General features: G+C 38.5%; 1 protein-coding gene across 4 annotated transcripts in view; it reads right to left on the bottom strand.

Annotated features, from left to right (window-relative positions):
- Positions 1–20,962, bottom strand: part of KIF13B (kinesin family member 13B) — a 140,140-nt gene that overhangs the window by 47,086 nt on the left and 72,092 nt on the right. For all 4 annotated transcript variants that reach the window (XM_042803364.1, XM_042803366.1, XM_042803365.1 and 1 more), the window contains exons 13-28: positions 19,939–20,073; positions 17,922–18,052; positions 16,781–16,867; positions 15,618–15,808; positions 14,576–14,786; positions 13,304–13,466; positions 12,141–12,287; positions 11,504–11,653; positions 10,694–10,822; positions 8,933–9,103; positions 7,827–7,984; positions 6,404–6,536; positions 5,251–5,397; positions 2,766–2,795; positions 761–860; positions 296–422 (exon numbers count right to left, since the gene is read on the bottom strand). In XM_042803364.1, the coding sequence (XP_042659298.1) occupies positions 296–422; positions 761–860; positions 2,766–2,795; positions 5,251–5,397; positions 6,404–6,536; positions 7,827–7,984; positions 8,933–9,103; positions 10,694–10,822; positions 11,504–11,653; positions 12,141–12,287; positions 13,304–13,466; positions 14,576–14,786; positions 15,618–15,808; positions 16,781–16,867; positions 17,922–18,052; positions 19,939–20,073 (2,210 nt within the window). The remainder of the gene's footprint in view (positions 1–295; positions 423–760; positions 861–2,765; positions 2,796–5,250; positions 5,398–6,403; positions 6,537–7,826; positions 7,985–8,932; positions 9,104–10,693; positions 10,823–11,503; positions 11,654–12,140; positions 12,288–13,303; positions 13,467–14,575; positions 14,787–15,617; positions 15,809–16,780; positions 16,868–17,921; positions 18,053–19,938; positions 20,074–20,962) is intronic.

The raw sequence follows: 20,962 nt of genomic DNA, 5'->3' as shown, positions 1-20,962 counted from the left end.
ATCAGCTAATTTTTTTAAATGGTAAGTGCAGTGGTAATAAATATTGATTCCATTTTTTCAGAAGGTCATAATTACACTCTGATCAATAATAGTATCGTTTACTAAATAGCATTTCTGGATTTCAGATACACAGCCTAATAAAATAATTTAAGCAAGAGGCCTAATTTTAACAACTTTGCTCATACAGTGTACAGAGGCCAGATTAAGGAAAGCAAAAAAGGCAACAGTCCAAGCCAGGAACAGGCCATGTATCATTTTTACATTCGTTCTTGCATATGGCAATGTATGTTCATACCACTCAGCTGGAGCTCCAGGGATCCCACTGCCAGCAGAAGGAACCATTACAGCATTCCTTTCTTCTGTGAGTGTCAGCCTCATCTCTAAAAGCTGTGCCTCCCGATCTGCATCATCTTCTGTTTTATCTGGAGAAGCAGGATGTCAGTTAGGACAGGAGAGAGCATTTCTTACTCAGTGCTTTTATCATGTGTTGATGATGTTATACCATCCATAACAGAATAAACCCCACTCTGCTCAGAACTTCAGCATGCAAAGAAGAAACACACAGCATTCAAGAACAATGAACAATTTTATATAGGCTTCTCTAACTTTGGTTTTACTGAAAGCAAATTACTGGCAAGATCAGAGATTCAGCTCACCACTAACGTCTTTTCTAAATTTTATGATATATCAAGATAAAAAGTGTGCACGCATGTCTGTCTCAACCTATCACCGTTGTTACCTTTAATAGTATTTTGCTTACCAGGCTTCCCAACGAGTTTCTGCAATTGCTGATCAAGATACTCCTGACGCTTTGTTAAGGCACACAGCCATTTCCGACGGAGCCTCTCCAGATCCCTATCCTGTAAAGAGCAAATGGTCATGTTAAATATTGACCCAGGAAAGCCAAGGTTTCCTATTTGTGGCTTACACATTTCCGCAACCCTTCTGCTCATCCTGTACCCAAGAAGCAGATAAGAAAGACAGAATAGATCTCCAACGAATCACTTAGCTCTTCTGTATTTTCTTTTGCACAGGACAACTTAAGCAGAAACACAGAATAGCTAAGGTTGGAAAGGACCTCTGAAGACTGTCCAGTCCAATCCTGATCTGTGTCCAATGCAGGGTCAATCACAGCAGCTTGCTCAGGGCTACGTCCAGTTGGGATTTGAATATCTCCAAGGATGGAAACTCCACAACCTCTCTGGAGAACCTGTTCCAGTGTTTGACCACCACCATGTTTTGTTTTTTTTTTTAAAAAAAAAAGATAAAAAAAAAAGAAAAGAGGAATTTCTTATGTGGAGACTCACTGCCTCTTGTCCATTGATTGGATACCACTGAAAAGAGCCTGGCTCTGTCTTCTTTACCCCTTCCCATTTAATAGATTGACAAGATCCTATCTAAACCTTCTTTTCCCCTCAAGACTAAACAATCCCAGTTCTCTTAGCCTTCTGTCATAGGTCCAAACCCTTAACTTTCCACATCTTATTTGAAGTATTTTTGCTTGCCAGCCTGAGGCGTCTCTTTCTCTAGCTGTTATTCTGTACTACCCAGCTGAACAAACTTCACTTTATACATCTTTGACCCCAAACTAGCCTAAAACTCACTAACCACTACCTTGTGGCAAAGCTGGAAACCCCAGTCCTTATCCATGAGTCACCATTCACACTCAGGGTTTACCAGCCTCATATTAGGAATCCATCCCTGCCCCGTGTCATGCCACTGTCCTAGTTATGGGATTTGCAACTTTAAAAATATTTTTTCTTAAGGGCTCATGTCCTTCAAGAAAACCCACCTCTATCCTTAAGAACATTCAGGTCATTTGTCTCTGGTGTAGAAATGCTCAGAAATGATGAATGACACTCTACATGCTACATGTTGGGTGCCACAAAGATGAGCTATCAGCTCTGGGATGCCTTCAGGCAAGCGTCTTTTATGGCAGCAGCAGTTCAGATTCATTCCACATCAAACTATAGCAAACACTTTGTCAAGAAAAATGGGTGGATGCAAGACTATAAACTACAGTTGCATTACTCACTCACAGACTCCTACAAGTAGGAGGAATCTGCCAGAGAGCATTAAACCTAAATCTCTAGTTGCTCTCATTACACAAAGTTGAGATCTATAATGACAATGACGTGCTTTTGTTAAAGTTGTTCACAAGAAGATGAAAAATATATCACAGATACTGTACCTCATCAGTTCCCCTTTAAGGCTCATGTTACTGTGACATTATACACAAAAAACCCAGTGTGCTGATTTCAGTAGTTTTATCGCTACTGTCTTAGAGCTCCAGGAACAGAATCCCCCTTGCTTGCCCAAGGGTTGATTATTATGCACAATACCCCAGCTCTCATACACATAGCACATTCAAAATATGAAACAGCATGAAGTATTTTGACTGCATCTTTCAACACTGCCATGCCTATTCTTGTTCATAATGAGGACAATCTCAATCTAACCATAGTTTGTCAAGAAGGAAGACTCCTTCTCCCAAAACACCAACAGTGAAAAGCAACTGAATCTCGTTTTGGAAATACCCATTAAGGCACCTTGTTCTTTCCTTTTCACCTCTCTAATCCACCATATGGCTTTGTAGCATAAAAATTTCTGAGTCTATGCATCTATGCAGTTCTTAAGCTCTCTTCAGAAGACAGGCACTCTGCATATCCAACTAGTACTTCAAAGATAAAATGCCGATCCTCCTCTAACATGTTTTAATCTGAAAATGTCTGAGTTTTTAAAAAGAGAGAATTCAAAAATTTTACCTGATAACTGTCCATTTCATCCTCTTCTTCCTAGGCCAAAACATGCAAAGTCTTGTCATTAAATTTTTTTGATAGCAGGAAACACACTGAATGCAAAAGGTGTAACTATTTTAACCAGTATTAGCAGTCTTACGTAAGAGTCTGAGCTTAGCAATGGCATGATCATAGAATTAAAACTAGAACAATCTAACAAATATAATGAAAGAATTTCACAGAAATATAGCTATTAGAAGTCGTCATAATTGGAAGCAAATGGAATACTTAAATTGCCCTAAGAATGAAATAGGAGTTATAGCGAAACAACCTGAAACCTGTTGATCCTGGACACCAAAGAAAAATACATTGTTTTACCTGCAAGAGATCAGTATGAATGTAACAGCAAGCACTGAAAAATCAAAGTCTGGCATAAAGGATTTGAGGTAAGCTTGCTGTAGCATTTAGAGGAGAAAAACTGTAAACGTCTAAGCCAATTGTTACGGAGTTAGAATAACTCTGTCTGCCACACCAGGAGTTGTGATGTAGACCTTCGACATTTTGATTTCCATTATTTTCTGACGGGAGACATCACCTTTCATGCTTGACATTCATCACAAGCAGAGCCACTTGCAATGAGTGTAAGCGCAACTGCCACTCCTGCACAGTGAACTGAAAAGCAATGAGGACCCCAAACCTCACAGAGTTATTACTTGTCTATTTAAGTAATAAGAAGCCACTGGGGTCTACTTTTGTATCTTAATAATGAAAGCAAAATTTAGCGAAGTTAAAATTAAAAAGCCATATAGAAGAGGCATTTTCGTAGTTCAAGGTCTTTAGAAAATCGTTCGCATTCCACAGATACCGATTTACTTGAGATAGAGAAATGCTAATACGAGGACTAAAAATCCAGGTGCTCAAATCAGAAGGCTATTGTAAGCAACAGGACTAACAAAACATGGTCTTCAATAGCTATTTCCCATGGGGGTTATCAGTGTCAGACACAACTCACTAGTCCCTCTCTGAAATGGAGCTTACATTTTCTTATTGAAAGAACATAATATTTTGCGGATTGTCAGCTCCGCTGGATACAGTTGAAACTGGTCAACAGATCAGAAACTCACTGGGGAAGAAACAGGGCAAGACAGACAAGATGATCACCTGGGACTTGTCCCCTTACGAAACCAGCTAAAAGTATAGTGGGGGTGTGTAATAGCTTTCAAGTAAAATTTGCAAGAATCAATCATTCTGTCTCAGAAGAGTCTCTTAAGAAACTTATTCCATTCAGGAGTAGGAGAAAAACAAAAGTTTACTAGCTCTACAGGACATGGGTATGAGGGACTGCTGTGATGGAAGGGCAGCTAAATAGCCTGAAGGCAGAGTCACTAGCAGAAGCATAATGGGGAATAAAAGCAAGAATCTGCCTAGGATGCTGCTGAAAAGTGAGATCTCCACAAAGGTGGAAAAAAATTACCCTGTTTGTGCTCCTGACACGCAAGGGGCAAGAGATTGCTGAGGTTAGGAGACAACAAACAACCTAACTACTTCAGACCTCACAAAGGGAAAAACAATACTGATGAAGGAAAAAAGGGGAGCAGACACGCACTGAATCATACTCTGTCAACAAGGTAACCATTATGAAAAGCTGGGAGATGTCCCCAAAACTACTTGACATTTAGTTGACCTTGTCTCAAGCAGGACAGCTAATCAAGGAAATCGAAAGACTTGCTTGTTCTGCTGCACCAGATTTTGGCTTGCTAACTCAGAGAAGTGACTAAATTTTAATTTAGCTGTTGGGGGAAAAAGTCAAATTGTACTAGAAACTGATAGAAGCATCTCAGAAAGACAATTCCTAAACCCAGATCCGTATTACTTGCTCTTTAAGATGAGATGCAGCGCTTCTGAGGTAGTCAAACAACTGCCCAACATTCACTATGGGCCAACAAGTGGCTCATATAATTCTAACATTTGTAACTCAACACTATTTGAATGTATGTTCCATTGATTTATTTTAACTTGAATACTTACTTAAAATTGCTGCCATATCTAATATTTGAAGTAAAATCTACTGGACAAAATCCTAATGAGTTCCTAGAACCTTTGGCATTTTCTTTTCTACTTTGAATGGTGTGTTAAGGCTGTGCTGCTTTTAAGGATAGGAAGAAAAAACCCCGAACCAGAAGAGACACAGAAGGTAGTCTCACAAATACTATTTTTGCCATAGAAAATGATTTTTGATTAAGAGGAACATCTTCCACAACTCTTTCTGACAGAGGTTTACATTTAAACTACCCAGAATAAACCCTAAAACCACCATCAAAGCAATTCTGACAATTCTTCTTGACATTGCTTCATATGTTTAAGAAGTAGATTCAAAAATTAGTCTCCAAAACCAAACTGAAACTTGAAACAAATGGAGTCGCCTTCAACTTCAACAAACTTAGGACATCACTTTATGCTTTTCAATGTCTTGGAAACTGCCATAGCTGACAGGAATTATTCAGACTCTTACCTGATGATTTTCAGGTACTTTTTGTGATTTGACATGTTTTATTTGAACACAGCCAATGCCAACAGACAATACGGATTCCTCCATCAGTGGCAAGGTCCCAGATTCCTGTACAGATCTCACTTCAACCTGAATTCGTCGAGATTGCCCCTGCCCAAAGGAACAATTTGAAAAGCTTGGAAAAAGAGTATAAAATGCTGAAAGCTTAATGACAGAGAGACCTCTACTGGCAGTCATTTGCAAGCCACATTGTATTTTTATTTTGTGGAGAACAAAGTGGTGAGTACTGCAACCTCAATGATCCAGTGTTCAAGAGATACCCTTTTTGTTGTAAGGATTTATGTATATACAGAAAAAAAAAATCAGCATTCAGTAACTCCCCAGTTTATTTTCTGGAGGGTTTTCAAAACATACATTTGTAGGATTTTATTTTTAATACTTCTGAAGGTGGAAAATAGGATCTCTTCCCCACCTACAAAAGAGGAGAGAAAATAGTCTAATTTGGCGAGCTACTGCAATTTCAAGGAACTTTTCCTGACTCTGGTCTCCTTGACTGAAATTTCTTACCCACTGATGCTATCAGTGCAGCAAAATAACTGTTCTTTAGTAAAACCCAGAGGGGAAAAAAACCATAAAATAAAAATAATAAAATCAAAAGAGTTGGGGAGTTCAGAGGTGCAGCCTGTATCTAACTTTTACTAATTCTTAGTGTTCTCTGAGTAATAGCTTATCATTTAAAAATGTTAACTACTCAGTTAAGCATTAACAATTTAATGTGTGTAGAATTCAGAGAACAAAGAAGTGGTTGGCTGGAAAGATCAAATAAAGGGGAACTCTGGACCTCTTTAAAAAATAATTAAGTACAGTCGAGACCAATGTCCTTACTATCAGGTGCTCTCACAGGAGAGGGAGCAGAACACAGCACAAAGATTACAGGTAAGCCTTTGATCACCTTTACATCTGAGCTTATGCACACTGCCAGTTCCACAAAACACAGAGGGACACCACTTTCTTCTACTTTATGTCTGGTTTACACAGCATCATATTTTGTGTCTAAGCTTGACAGGTCCTTGGACACCAGCCCTTTACCATACAAAAAGCTTCTTAGCTTCCCCAGGCTCTTTTCACAGCCGAAATTCTGTACGTGCCACCTTACCTGTCTGAGCTGGAAGATGCCTCCTGTGCATACATCCCTGGCAGGAGTCACCTCAACTGGGCAGTATTCCCCATTCTCATTCAGTTCTAGAATTTGAACCCAGAGTTCTACTTTTCGGGTTACTTCACTCCACCTGCAAAACATGTCAAATATGGGTTTTTTTTTTGGTTTTGGTTTGATTTTTTCCCCGAGAAAGAAAAAACCCCAAAGCATTAGCTCAGACTGCAGATTGAAGAAGCAAAGGAACACTCCAGTAGATGCAGCATTTGTGAGTATATAGGGTTACTAGTTGTACATTTTACTGACAACTATTTGTCAAACATCAGAAATAAGCCTTTTCTTGATTCCAATACAAACCCCAATTCCATTATATTCTAACATTTAAGCTCTGGTCTCAACTGCTGCCCCAGAAGCCCAGTGTTGTCAGTGCAATGAGATTCACACAGAAGACAGCAGAATGAAATATGACATTGTCTCACAAGCTTCCAAGATTCAGGGCACTTTCCTGAACTTCATCACTACTGCCTTCTCTCCAATTCTTCCAAGAACTTAAATAAGAAACAGCCACTTTTGTAGTACTTCAAAACTAAAAGAGAAGGAGGTACTTACTACTCAGCTACCAAACATAACTCACTATTTTATAGCATCCTTTTTCCATCTCCTCTTTGTCTTATTTTCTTGAGTTTTCTTTTAAACTTCCCTATATATAGCTTAATACTCAACACAAGCTTAGGCTGGAAGTAGAAAGAGAAATAACTGACAATAAAGTGCAGAGCTGCCTTCTAATTGGAGAGAAAAAACAATTTACATTTAAGAAAATAGTGCTAAGCTTACTTTGGGGACAACAAACAGCTGACAGCAAAAAAGCAACCCCCTTCAATATAAAGTACCATACTGTTGCATATTTATTCCAATTGAAGTAATTAGCAATACAGCTCTTCCAATGGAAGCATTACAAGTGATGACATTCCATGGCCAAGAATGAATTGGAGCCAGACCTTGATCAGCATACAGTCAGAACAACATCCTGCTGTTTTAGACTTAATAGCTCTTTTTGGTGCAGACTAGTATAACAACATAAGGGAAAACAATCAGCTTGCTCTTTTGTAAAACACTACTTACGCACTTGAGTTTGCTAAATAAAAGGGACTTCAAAGTATTTCAAGTTTTGCCATTTTGAATTTGAAACAGAGATGGGCAACTCTCCTCTTTCACTGTTTGAAAGTCTACTGACACATCGCGTGCTATTTTTCCAACAGACAGAGTCTACTTTTAATAGTCTTATAGGTACAGTCTCAAACACATGTTCAGTTGGTTTTCAGTCCAAATTTTGACTACTTTTCCCAAACCTTACTTCAAAATTGGGCTCCTCAGACCATGATTTACCAAAATTCTAAACAAAGGGTCTATTTTCCACATTTACCTGTCACGGAGGCTGCGCGTTTTGGCTTGAATTATTCCCAAATCCCACAGGGCTGGATTTTTGCGGTCACCACTCTGCTTGTGCCCATATACTTCAATTGCCAAAGCACCATCATAAAGATGTTCCATGAAGTCTTCAGAAATATTTACAGAAACTTCCTGTATGTAAGTGACAAATTGGTTGATGACTGTGACTGCACAATGACTTAGGCTTAGAGATTTACTGTCTTGACTTTCATATAAACATGTAGTAAAGTCACCCTGGTCCCCAAGTCACAATTTAGAGGAAAGGAAGAACTGTCACCTCAGTTTCTAAAATCAAGAGGCAAGGCAAAGATACATAATTTCCTGAAGATTAAAGTGTATAAAGAGCTGAAAAATGACCGCATGTTATTCTAAGTCCTGATCCAATGGTTAAAAAAACAATAATTAAAAAAAAAAATCAATCATATATTCTAATGTTCAGAATCAGAAAATCAAAACTCATCAGAATGTATTATACCATTTTACAAATGGTAAGTGGAATAAATTGCTCAGTGTAATGACAAATGATATAAAGAACAAGATGAGAACTCAGGTGATTGGCTGGTATTCATCTAAGCTGACTTTAGACATCTCTATTAAATATGTCTCCAGTTGGACAGTTGCTTGACAGTCAATAGGAAATAACAGTCCGTTCTAAGACACACGTTCAGCATCTACAATAGGACAACAGGCAGCATGTCCCAGGACTGGGACATTTCCCTCCACTACATCAGCAGAGTGATCAGCTCAGATATGGGCATCAAATGCACTCAGATGAATATCTCTCTTCCATTCACACTCAGCATCAATTTTTCTGTGGGTAAACTCTAACATAAATCTCTCTGCTGAACTGATTGCTTTCTTTTATTAATCCACTTCACCTTCTGTGACTTTTGTACAAGTGAACAGTGTAGAACAATCAAACTTGTAGGGAGTCTGAAGATGTTTAAGTGCTTATTAAAAATGGTATTAAGGTGTCATGAAATATTATAATGTGAGCAAAGAGGCAACCAAAACTGTTATGCAAGTCTTTAAGTTTTGCCTGCCTGCAGTTTCACTAATAAAATACAAAAAAAAATTTACATTGCAGTGATCGAAGACAACCATGCACCGTGGTTCCTTGCTGACAGAAGATAAGGAAGGATCCACCTCAGGTGCAACATTAACCGGTTCCAATTGATCCCAGAATGTATATTTGCAGAACACAAAATTAGAGAGGTGCTGTGGCAAACCTGTAGCCTGAAGTATTTTAATCTAGAAAAGAGATGAGAAACAAAGAAAAAGCACTCACTCATTAGGCATAGAATGAAAACTATCTTCTGTTAGAACAATGTTATTCTGTTCTACTGTGAAAGATAACAACAAAAAAAAAAAAAGCAGCAAAACAAAAAACTTTACAAAATACAATTTTCTTCATTAATATACACTGGAGACATTCTTTTGCATGCACCAGCTGAACACTGGCACTAGATGTCACCAGGCACACATTTCTTGGGAGTAAAAGCTAAAGGGCTGAATTTTACAAACACACCAAAATATCTTACCAATTTTTAATGGTGAGATGCACCAAAACCATTGTAACTGAAGAGGAAAACAGTAAAAGTCTCATACTTTTAACAAAACTACCTCCTTTATTCCGCAAAATCCTTGTTTTAAGTTACCTCTTGTCCTTAATTCTGGGATGCTAGAAACAATACAAAAATAAGCCCAACAATATTAAAGTAGCCTGTCCCCTCTTTCAAAATCAAGGCCAATCAGAAACAAAATGTTTTGAATACACCTTCTGAGCTAAATAAAGTCATCATATTAACCATACTATTTAATAAACTTCTATTGTCCATTTGTTAAATTAAGATTAAATTAGTTAGACTTCTATAGTAAGGCAACACCCAAGATCCTCAGGAGGGTGTTTTCTGCAACAATGCCCTGTACCACTTGCAAGCACACGGAGCTCTATGGGAGAGGATAGGAAGTGAAAAATAGTACAATTGCCCCAAATTGTTCATGTTCTCCAGAAGCTGGGGACCACTCCCTCTAGGGCTTTTTGCTTCCCTCTTTCCTTACCTGTAGCTTGGCCTATCTTGCTTTTTACTACAACGCAGAACTGATAGTAAATACTTGCTGCTACCTTTCTTTTTACTATTAATAACTATAAACTCACCTGTATATATTTCACAACATATTGGATATTTAGAGAGAGACATATTGGGAGAGAATGCTTCATAGAAAAATGGGACTTTATCAGATTGACTCCTTTTGAATTAGACATTGTAGCTCCAATCCTAGTGCGCAGATCTTCCATGTCTTCCAAGACTACAACTACCCAAGACAACTGTCTGGAGTAAAACTCTATGCATATAAATATAGTTTAATGAATAGCTTGCATACATTAAAAAAAAAAAAAGGAGATCGAAAGGAACAAAACCCATCTAGTTCTCTTTTATTATTTCAGCTACTCCAGAAACAAACTATTTTGAGAAAAGACCACGCAGCAGCACTCCAGGACACATGCTGGGCACCAGGACATTACGTAAGGCCATGAAACAAACACAGCAAAAGCATTAAATTCTGTACATACAACTGAATGATTAGGTACAGCTAAATTATTTGCGCTTTTTTTTTTTTTTTTTTTTAAATCCTGTAACACTAATACAATTTCATATAGTCAGTCAACGAGTTTAAAGACAGGACTCTGCCTGTGTACCTGCACACTGGAAGCAAACCTGGTGCATGAAGTTACAGAGACACATCTAATGCCCAGAAGCCAATGCATCAAGGACTTCTTTAAGCTTGGAATGGAAAGAGAGAAGGTTGCTCAGAGGTTGGGATAGATCTGGAACTCACCCTGCATACAAGTTTTCTCTCCTGAGTGTCATTTTCACTTGAATAGTCTGGACTATCTTCACCTCCAACCAACTTGTCATCTATCTCTCCACTCACTCGAACAACTTCAATGTGGAGACGACCTGATACCTGGTAAGAAAGGAGTAAGAATTACTCATGTGCCAGAAAACAGTGACAGGTTCATTCCTTTTCAGGTAACCAAACTACAGTTGTTTCCAGTCTGGCAGCAGACAACGTTTCATTCCTTTCTATTGTTTTGCACTGTGCATTTGTTGCATCAGATGAGGAACGCTCTGGAGCAAGAATCAAAGAGCCTTTGTCATAAAACCATAAAGAAAACAGCCACTAGAGTGACTCTGGGAACAGAACACTGCAATCTCACTCACCTTCACACCAGTCTCTAGAGAGTCTGCAAAGTGCACTCCTGATGCAGAGCACCAAGAATGTTGCCTGCTGTGCTTTAGCTGCCTTTGAAGTTGTTCTTACAGTATATATTTAAGAGCCTATTCTTGATGGCAGCCAGTGAAGGCCAGTGGAGCTATGGCTCCAATTTGTCCTACTAAGTATTTATTTTGGACTGCTTTGTTCAGAAAGGTGCTCTCAAAGCTTCCTCCTTTCACAATCACTGTGCTGGAATTCAGAGCTGTCTAAACACCTCTAGTAAGGTATTATGGGATTTGCACAGTTCCAAATTATTAGCAAAGAACTTGTGCACACGAATCTGGAAAATATCTACTACATACTGGTAATAAGATCCATGGGCTGTAATTAAACAGTTGAGTAAGGATAGATTATAGAAGAATAACAAACCTCTCCCTTCTGATTGATGATTGGAACAGCATATTGTAGCTTCACATCATAGAACAGGCACTCAAGAAAAACATTGGCTACTCCGATAAGGCTGTGGTTTTCCTGCTCATCGTAGAATGGATCAGCTCGCCTGAAGTAAGCCCTCATCACCTTTGATCAAATTCAGAATAGCGTAAGAAGAACTTTTCATAAAACAGTTTTCAAAGTGTTGTGCAACCAGCCTAATGAAAGAAAAATGGACTCAAGCAAGAGGCTAGATTAGATCACAAGACAAATGGAAGCTTGAATTTTACTTTGGACCGAGCATAAGGCCTATCCTCAGCGAGTTCTCTTTAATGTTGTCAGATTCAGAGAAGTTGACCTGAACATAAACTCCTGTTGTATTTATCTACTGCTTCTTATTGTATGCTTGGTTTGGTCACCAAACTATGCATGCAAAGAAGCACCAAAGCGACAAGATAAGTGTTAATGAAATGCTGAAGGTCTGCTTCAGTACTAGGAAAAGCAAAGGCTCAGGAAAACTTACCTCTTTGCATACGTCCTCCCACCCCCCAAGATTTTCTCACATCTACTTAAACAAAAAAATTTAACAGGGATGTCATTCTATCAGCACAATACTAGAGCAATTTTTACTTACTGGGTTGTCTTCCTCACAGTCTTTCCACTCCTGATAAAGATCCCTCATATCTACTAATCGATTCTCCAGCTTTTCCAGTGACCAAATCTGTTTGCCTTTTCCTTTCCTTCTCACCTGAATAGCAGGCTCACTGAGAATTGCACCTCTCTGCAAAACAATTAAACAGATACCAATAAGGAAATTCGTGTCACAACAATGAAACAATAGTTTAAACCCAATACAAAACTCAGAATGTCTTTGGGAAAAGTCTGGATTTTGTTCTTTTTTTATTTTAACTCGAGCGACCAAATTCAAGCGAGACAGACTCTGGGTTTGGCTGTCACAGTATATTCGCGTTCAGTTTAACTGAGATGTCTAATCACAGCTACAGGCACTAGTTTCTGTGGATTTTCACCTTCCAAAAGTGTTAGAAATAGGAACATTTAAGCATCTCTCAAATATCCTCAAGTTACAGCAGGCCTGGAGTTCCAGCTAAGGTTACTACTGTCTGCAACTTTCAACTAGTTAAGTTGCAAATGCTTAACCCTCTTTACCATCCTGTTTCTAGATGGGCCAGAAGATTGCATGAAAAACAAGCAGATGAGAGCAACTTCTAAAGCAATTGATAAAAATTCTAATCCTGGAATAAAATACATCTACTGCACTAACAACGGCCTGAGTATCACCAAAACATTGAGCTGACCTCAAGCACAGAAATAACACCAGCTTAGGGAGCCAGTCTGAGACATGGATGTTTAGGTTGAGTTCCATCCATCCAAAATTTCTAAGCTACCTGGAACACACAATCCAGTTCCTCCCTGCACAATGGGGATGACAGCATTTTCTCAGTGGCCTAGGATGATGTAAAGCCAAATGTCCACAAGGTGATGGTATATACTTGAAATAGATGTTACCTAACCTGCCCATATTTTATCACTCTGCAACTGAAGCAAGTGTGAACTTCAACACCAGGGGAAAGGTCTTGCATCAAAACATTTATCAGTAAGTTAGCACATTGTAAGATTTTTGTGGTTACAAAATAAGATAAGGACGTAGCATGTAGTAACAGAGCACATGAATAGACTGGCAAACTATCCAGACCACTAAAGTCAGAATGCAACTCATACGAATGCCGAGGGGCAAACTTATTGAACAACAATTTAGTTCCATTAGGGCTATCTTACCTTACTGTTAGCATTAAGGCTTGAAGCTGGGATCTGGAGAGTAACTTTATACTCTGTCCTCTTGTCCAATTCCTCTCCGATAAAATTGGCTTCTCTCACATACAAATTGGCTTTAACAATCTGCTCTCGCAGCTTTCTCAGGCTGTGTGTCAACATTTCTTCTCTAAAAGAAGGGGATTTGAGAGGACAGGAAAAATGACAGTATTTAAGTATTGAAACTGAGTGCAAACAAACACTTCACAGGAAGGAGTCTTAACATTCAGCTTTTGAACACAAAAAATCAGGTGAATTAAATTGTATTTCATCTGGGAAAAAAAATATATCTGTATGAAATTAGCATACTGCTGGCTTTGGATACTTCTCCGTGCATCTGCTGAACAGTCAGCTCTTGTGTGGCTTACTCCAGTTTCCCCACCACAGATGTGGATGTTCCATCTTACAGAGAAAGGTTTATTCAGACACCATGACCCGCTTGCTCACTGGCCTTCCTGGCAAGTGTGAGAGAGCACCAACTGTGCAGCACAGGAATCTGGTCCCGCAAAACATTCCAGACACACAGCTAACACCTTGTTAGACTGCCTCAAATATTTTCTATTTCAAAAGTTGCTTCTCTAGACATATAGATTAGATTTGTACTTTCTCATTACAATGTTTTTACCATACTCATTGTTTTAAGGTACATTTCATCTTCCTCCTGCAGCAGCTCTTTTTGACAGTAATACTGGAAAAGATCATTTAGAGGCTGAAGTAAATAACCTCAGTACAATTGCCTACAAAGAGGCAAAGAGGACAGTGGCCCCTCTGTAGTTATTAAACACTTTTTGCAATGCTCTGGATCAAAATTCTTTGTATCATCCTCTTACTCCCTCTTCTTTCTGCACTCTTCTGGTTGCCAGGACCTGCCCAGGTCAGACAGATGGATGTGAGTCAAGAGGAAAAACAACCTTCCAGCAGCTGAGTCATGATCCACAGAACAAACTCATAGAAGTCCCAAAATTTCTTCCAATTATGTCATCTTTAGTCAAATTTGTTGCCGATCAGGATAGAGTTTCTCCCTTACAACAAAGCAGGCACTCGTTCTTTCTCATCTTTTCTAGCATTATAGGTCTGATTGTTCTTACACCAATATTTTCACTCTGTCCTCCCCAATCCCCCACAGGAGTCCTCTCAGAAACATGGCAGAGGTATGTAATGCAATTACCATCTTGCAAAATTCACGAGCACTGAAGAAGTTTAAATGAACGCTCCTCATGGTCACGTTTGACTACCCACCTCTCCTCCGCCCACTGCCGCAAGCGCTGCTGAGCGCTGGGAGAATGAAAGGAGAACCTGTCCATGCTGCGGAAATGCTGCTTCTCCGGCGACAGGCGCCTTCGTAACTGCTCCAGTTCGTGTTCATACATCAGCCTCTGCCGTTCAAGCGCAGATCTCTTCTCCTCCTCGTGTTGCTGCTCCAGGCTTTGCAAGATTGACTGCATTGGATCTAATCAGATGTTGAAAATAAAGAGGCTAGTACTTCTGGGGATCAAATACCTGGCAACCACAAAATTAAATGGAAACAGTGCTGTAATGAATATGGGGCAGAGATGGGGGAGTTGGAAATACGAGCCCTTTCCCACATTCCCATAGGTATGCTATATGACCTTGAGCAAGGCACAAATTACTGTGATTTGGTACTTCCCTTCCCCATTCTATATCTGCAGTTATCCATGCTAGGGTCTGCAGTAGCCACTGAAATCCATGGTAAGGAACATCCTAGACAGTAAATGTAGTTCTAAAAGGAGGAAGAAAATTACAATTTGGTTGCAATGCATATTAAAAAAATGCTCCTCAACTGTGGAGCAAAACAAATATCTACAGAACAGACTGGACAGATGATTTAAGAGAATCGAGAAAAGGGAAAGACCAAGCTGAAAAAAACTTCCTCCTGTTTCCCAGAATCATGCTATTCTGGGATGGCTACGTAAGACCACAAAAACTAAAGAACATGGTTTCAGAGACAGAACTCACTATAGTTAATGCCTGAGTGAGACGTAACACATGAAAAATAAACAACAAAGTGAACACTTTGAACTGGGGCTGCAGTTCCACCAATATTCCAGTTTTGGCATTTCCCTCAACAAGAACTGCCAAACAAAACGGCCTGCGATGGCTCTTTTTTCCCCTCTCAAGTGCAAAACTGGCTATGATGAGTCATTCACAAGAAAAATTCTCCTGTAGGAAGTTACAAGGGAAAAAGTCCATGGTTAAGAGTTCCTGAAGATGTTAACCTTGTATTCTGTACATATTTCCAATAATTTCTGTTGCTTCTTACCATTACTACCAAGTGCCTTCATAGTGACTTCCATCTGGGCATATTCATAGCTGAAGTTAATCTCACTAGACACTTCACTGGAATTGTCCCCATCTACGTCCAGCTGCTCAACACTGTTACTGCACTTCATAGAGTTGTCTCGCTCTTCATCCTCATGATCTGTTTTCTTTTTCTTCTTTGGCAAATTCAGCCTTTAAATAAGAGGAAAATTTTTAAAGAACTAGTAATTGCTCAACTCTGAAACAAAAGGTTGCTTTTAAAGATTATCAAAATTAAGTAGATTATCCAAATCAGTAGATTTTTCCCCTTCAAAATTTGTTGATTGCCTGTGACTGTAGTTTTCCTCAGGGTAAACTGAGGGATTCAAGGCAAACTAACTAATCCATTCTGCGCTCTAATAATAGAGAGTACCTGATATTACTAATCATATAGTCTAGATAACCATGAATTTTTTCAGTCGTACCATATCCAAATAATTTAGAGACATATGTGAAATTATATCCCACTTGTTGATTCTTCTTTCAAGCATAAAATAAAGCAATGAAGTTTTAGATTATCATTTTAGTCCACTGATCTCTAAAGACCAGCCACAGAGGGTTTCAAGAATAGAGTCTTTCACAGAAAACTTCTACTAATGATCCTGTCAGATACAGGGAGGCTGTAGGTATGGTCGGAGTTGGAATTCCGGGGAACAGGGAACACAGTCACCCTGTAAGACCCAGATCACTGTATAACATAGGTCAAAAATCTAACACCTTATCTGCAAAATCCAAAAGTCAACCTATCCAAGTCAAAGCTTAGGTGTAATATTTTCACCATGGAAGAGAAAGTACTTAGTATTAATGTGGTACCAAGACACATTAAACATACTAGCTCAAAAATTAATTCTCTTCAGCAAGATAATATTGATAACTACAGCAAGGTCCTCATCATCTAGGTTACAGTCCCTTGAAAATACAAGGGGTCAATCTAATGCTCTGAAATTAATATCACGCACAGTTGCTATAACATTTAGCATTCAAGAACAGTCAGTCATCAGCATTGCCTTTATAATCCCAAAGAAAAAGAAATCACCTCCTCCTGCAGGTGCTCCACTGACTCCTTATACCTTAAGATAAAACAGAGCTGCCACAAACTTATAATTTCTTTAATAGCTTTTGTACCTGAAGAAGTGGTTGTTTCCCCACAGTATTCTGTCTCCATGATGTAGCTGAATAGGACACATGACAGCAGAACCATTTACAAACGTCCTGTGAAAAGGCAAAAATACAAACCAAATGCATCTATATAAGGCTTAATTTTTTTTCCAGGACTACTTTCTTTATTGTAATTAGTTAAGGTAGGAGAACAAGTTTATGGATGGCAAACAGGCAAAATATCCCCAGAAACTTCATTGATCTACCCTGTACTGTTTCATAAACTCCTCAAACTCAGCTTCTTTTGACTGCTTAAGCTTACGGAGTTCAAGAATTTTGGATAGATATTATGACAACTATGTCTGAGGAGTATAATTATAGTTTAAAAATGAAGGGCCTGAAAAAAAGATGATGTAATTGGAAATAACTTTTCACAATACTTTCAAATACAGATGCAAAATAGAAACATTTGAATACGACATTCAGGGACATTTGCTACATAAAGACAAACTAATTAGAATAATCAGAAAGTTTTTTTATTTCCAAGTCAGATTAAGTCTGAAAATAGGATGATAGGATAACTCAAATTTGAAGGGAATCTCGGGATGTCACCCAGTCCAATTCCTTGCTCAAAGCAGGATCAATGTGAAAATCAGTGTAAATGTGAAATTGTTGAATTTTGTGTATCTAACAATAAATTATTGGAGATGCTGACGATGCATGTTATTTTGTGATCAATTTGAATATCCCATCTGTTTTTCAAGTACTGCTACTTAATCAAATAAAGCAACAAACGCTTCAGCAGCTCTTTGCATATCAACAGATTTCCTAGAAGATTAATTCAAATTTTGATAGTTACATCTACACAGCTGCAAATCAGTGAGTATCTACTTGCTGAAAGCATATGCAATTTACTCATCCTCACTTTGAAAACGTAGTCTACAAACACCATCACCAAGAGAAATCTTGTTAGAATGAAAGACATGAGTTGACAGAGGCATAGATGACAACTTAAACAAAATGTAAAAGCAGAATACAAGAAGTAGAATTTTCTTACTTTAGAATACAGAGAAGTGTATTTTTCAATTATATTTTTGCACTACTAATCATAAAATACTAGATAAAACAGCAATTATTAAACAACTGGAGCTCTGTTTTATTCATTTACCTAGTATTTTTTTGAGGTGTTAACATAACCTGTCCTTCGGGGGTGATGTCTATAATGCAGTGTTCAGGAAGAATTCCCATTCCACACAGCTGGATATCTTGAGAGTTGTCGGAGCCTATTAACGTGTGCTCCTGGGAAGAATCAGTTCAGATGTTAGCAATGGATTGCAGAAGTTCACTAGTTCTAACTCATCCATTCTCCTGGATGTATCTTGTCATCCAGTTCCAAAATTCAAAAACTGTTCAATACTTCCCTTAGAGGGAAAAAGGAGAATGAAACATTGCAAGCAAATCCTCGCTTTGTCTTACAGTAAGAAGTAGGGAGCTCTCAGAAAAGTTTTCAGGCAACAGTTAAATCCGAAGATGAAGAGGTTTCTATAATTTAATTGTGGAATTCGGTGCCTCAGGATGTTGTAGAAGTCAAAAGTATAAAGGAGTTCAAAGAGGATTTAAGACAGGTTCACAGTGGTTAGATCCATGACTATTACACAGGTTCTACCTAGATCATCCAACAACAGGTTTGGAAATTCCTGAAGTACTCGAGGCATGAGGGATTTGGAAGATGAAGGATCACTCCTCACATGCCTGAATTCATTAATTTATTTTTTAGGCATCTCTAAGCAATTTTTGAGGAACAGACACAGCAGTTTAGATAAGTCAGATCAAGTTGTTCTTCAGTATTTTAATATCAAGTCCATATGCAGCTCAGCATTAAAGAGAATGTGGGCAAGCTATTTACTCTGAAAAGCAAGACAGTTTAATTTCAGGATTTCAGGCAAAACAGGTGCAAGTAATTTGATTGAAAGAATTTCAAAGCGCAGGAATTTCTACACCAAAACTTTAAACCAAAAAACAACAAATTTGTGTTATTAAAAAAAAAAAAATAAATACTAATGGAAACACACAAAACCTAACCCCTGCAAAGGGGTTTTCTCTCAAAAAGGAAAGTAGCACAGTACCACCTGAGGCTTTCCTGCTGGCAGTGAAGGGCCCAGCCCTGTTTTCTGAGCAGGCTTTGGCTTCAGTGCCCTCTTGTCGTGTGTTCACAATGAACACGCCAGCAGCTGGCTCCGCTTCACTAGCTGTCAGTGTCGAGGCTGATTTACCAGTTGGAGTCACACCTACGTGCGAGGCGCCTGGAAAGGATTCAATTCTCCTCCCAAAACCTCAGCGCGGCTCTTTTGTCCTTTTTAATACTTTTTAGCAGCTGCAACACTGAGAAAGCTCTTTCCCTTACTTTCATTGAGGTATCAAAGAGCAACAATGACTGATATAAAAGAGGATCACGTACTTCCTAAGGCTGGCCAAACCAAAACCATCTTTCAGCCCAATTGCTAATTTTGTGGCTGTTTTGAAAGTTACTACAGACCACTTCAAAGAGAAGTTAATGATTTAATGTGAAGATCAAACTGCCGATGTTCTTATACTGCTAAATTTTTAGAACTTGTAGACTAAATTGTGACTTAAAAATGGTTGTAACCTCATTTCTCCTCCTGACTCCAGGTCACATCTACAGTTTGTAAACTAGAATAAACTGCCCAAATGTTTCAGTGCAGAGTCCAAAAGTCACGTCACGTGTTTTATGTCTAACATCAGTAACAGGGTCTGCACATCAGCAGAAATGCTAAGGCATGAAGAGGAATAAAAATGCATTTTGAGAACTGAAGACAGTATTCAGAATTTGGACTACATGTGTAGAAGCAAACTGATTACCGATATGCCCAGTCTTTATGTAAAACAATTTCCTGGGTAAAACCCTGTGGAAGTTGGCATAAAACCCTTTAAATTTCTTTCAGAAAACAAAACAAAAACATAAAATCCCCAAACATTCATCTGCTATGAAGAATTAAATTTGAAATAAAAAGGTTGTATTCATATTATTGAAGCAGTGAATATCAGAGAATGCTTTAGATATGCAGTTTTTATAAAATTCTCTAAGTACACCTCTGCCAATCTCATTAGAGGCCTACTTCTATTAAAAAAAAAATATATATATATGTATCAATATTTATTTTTACCTTTAAATAGTATACCAGAAGTTCATTGAGAGCTGGATCTGCATTCAGATTAACCAAGAAGCACTTATTATCCCCAACTTTTATTCCAGAAGATTGAAGAGAGATGCCAAGGCTTTCCAACTGTTTCTGACGCTCCTGCAAGAGAGTAGCCATCAAAATTAAGCTGACTGATGTACAGCCCTTCAGAAATGCATTCCTATCTGCCAAAGCCACAAAACAAAATGATGGGCTGCTACTTCGGAAAAAGGTAACTTTCTTCTGCAGTAGATTAGACACAAAAGCCTTAGTTATATCAAGGTTTGATCAGGATATCTGTAATTTCTCTTGTCCTTCCACCTCTAGTCTCAGAGGGCTACGTGTAATGGTCTCACACAGTTGCATCTTCCTAGTGAAAAAAGAAAACAGCTGAGAGCAGCACACTGCAGTACTGTAGGAGCTTCTCCATGACCTCACTGCAACAGCAAAATGCTACCACAAAGACATCTCTAGAGCCCTTTATTTTCTCTTTTGAGCTAAAAAGCAACAAGTTAAATTAAATCCCTGCCAAGTCAAGCTCCGTGTCTATCTTTTATTCCAGAGCAATCAAAATGACAAAAAGCTGGCAACCTGCTATTTAAGTAATGCAACTAACACTTCCTGCTGAACAAGAATAGTAGCATTTTGGACGGTGTTTTGTTCTTGTCAATAGACTTCATAGAATTCAACAACAAAGCATTACTGTGCAAAAATGTACATCTTTCAAAGGGAAGTGTTTGGGTGAAGACTAGAGCAGTGAAAGAGGAACATTAAACATTTCTGCCTTAAGAACAGAAAGGGATTCTTCTATCAAAAAAAAAAAAAAAAAAAAAAAAAATAGAAATGTTGAGAATTGTTCCCAGAATCATATAGAAACTGAAACGAGACTCTATCCACAACAGCAAACAAAATTTTAAAAAATAAACACTGGAGACCTATCACAGAATTACTGGAGGGAAGTAGAAGGAGAGGAGGGTAAAACAAGTAAGTAAAAAAACAGAAGAGACCT

Source organism: Tyto alba, unplaced genomic scaffold (genome assembly GCF_018691265.1).
Source record: "Tyto alba isolate M040663 unplaced genomic scaffold, T.alba_DEE_v4.0 Super-Scaffold_40, whole genome shotgun sequence".
In the NCBI taxonomy this organism is placed as follows: domain Eukaryota; kingdom Metazoa; phylum Chordata; class Aves; order Strigiformes; family Tytonidae; genus Tyto; species Tyto alba.
Note: the sequence above shows the minus strand (reverse complement) of the source record. Positions and strands in the feature narration are given on the sequence as shown.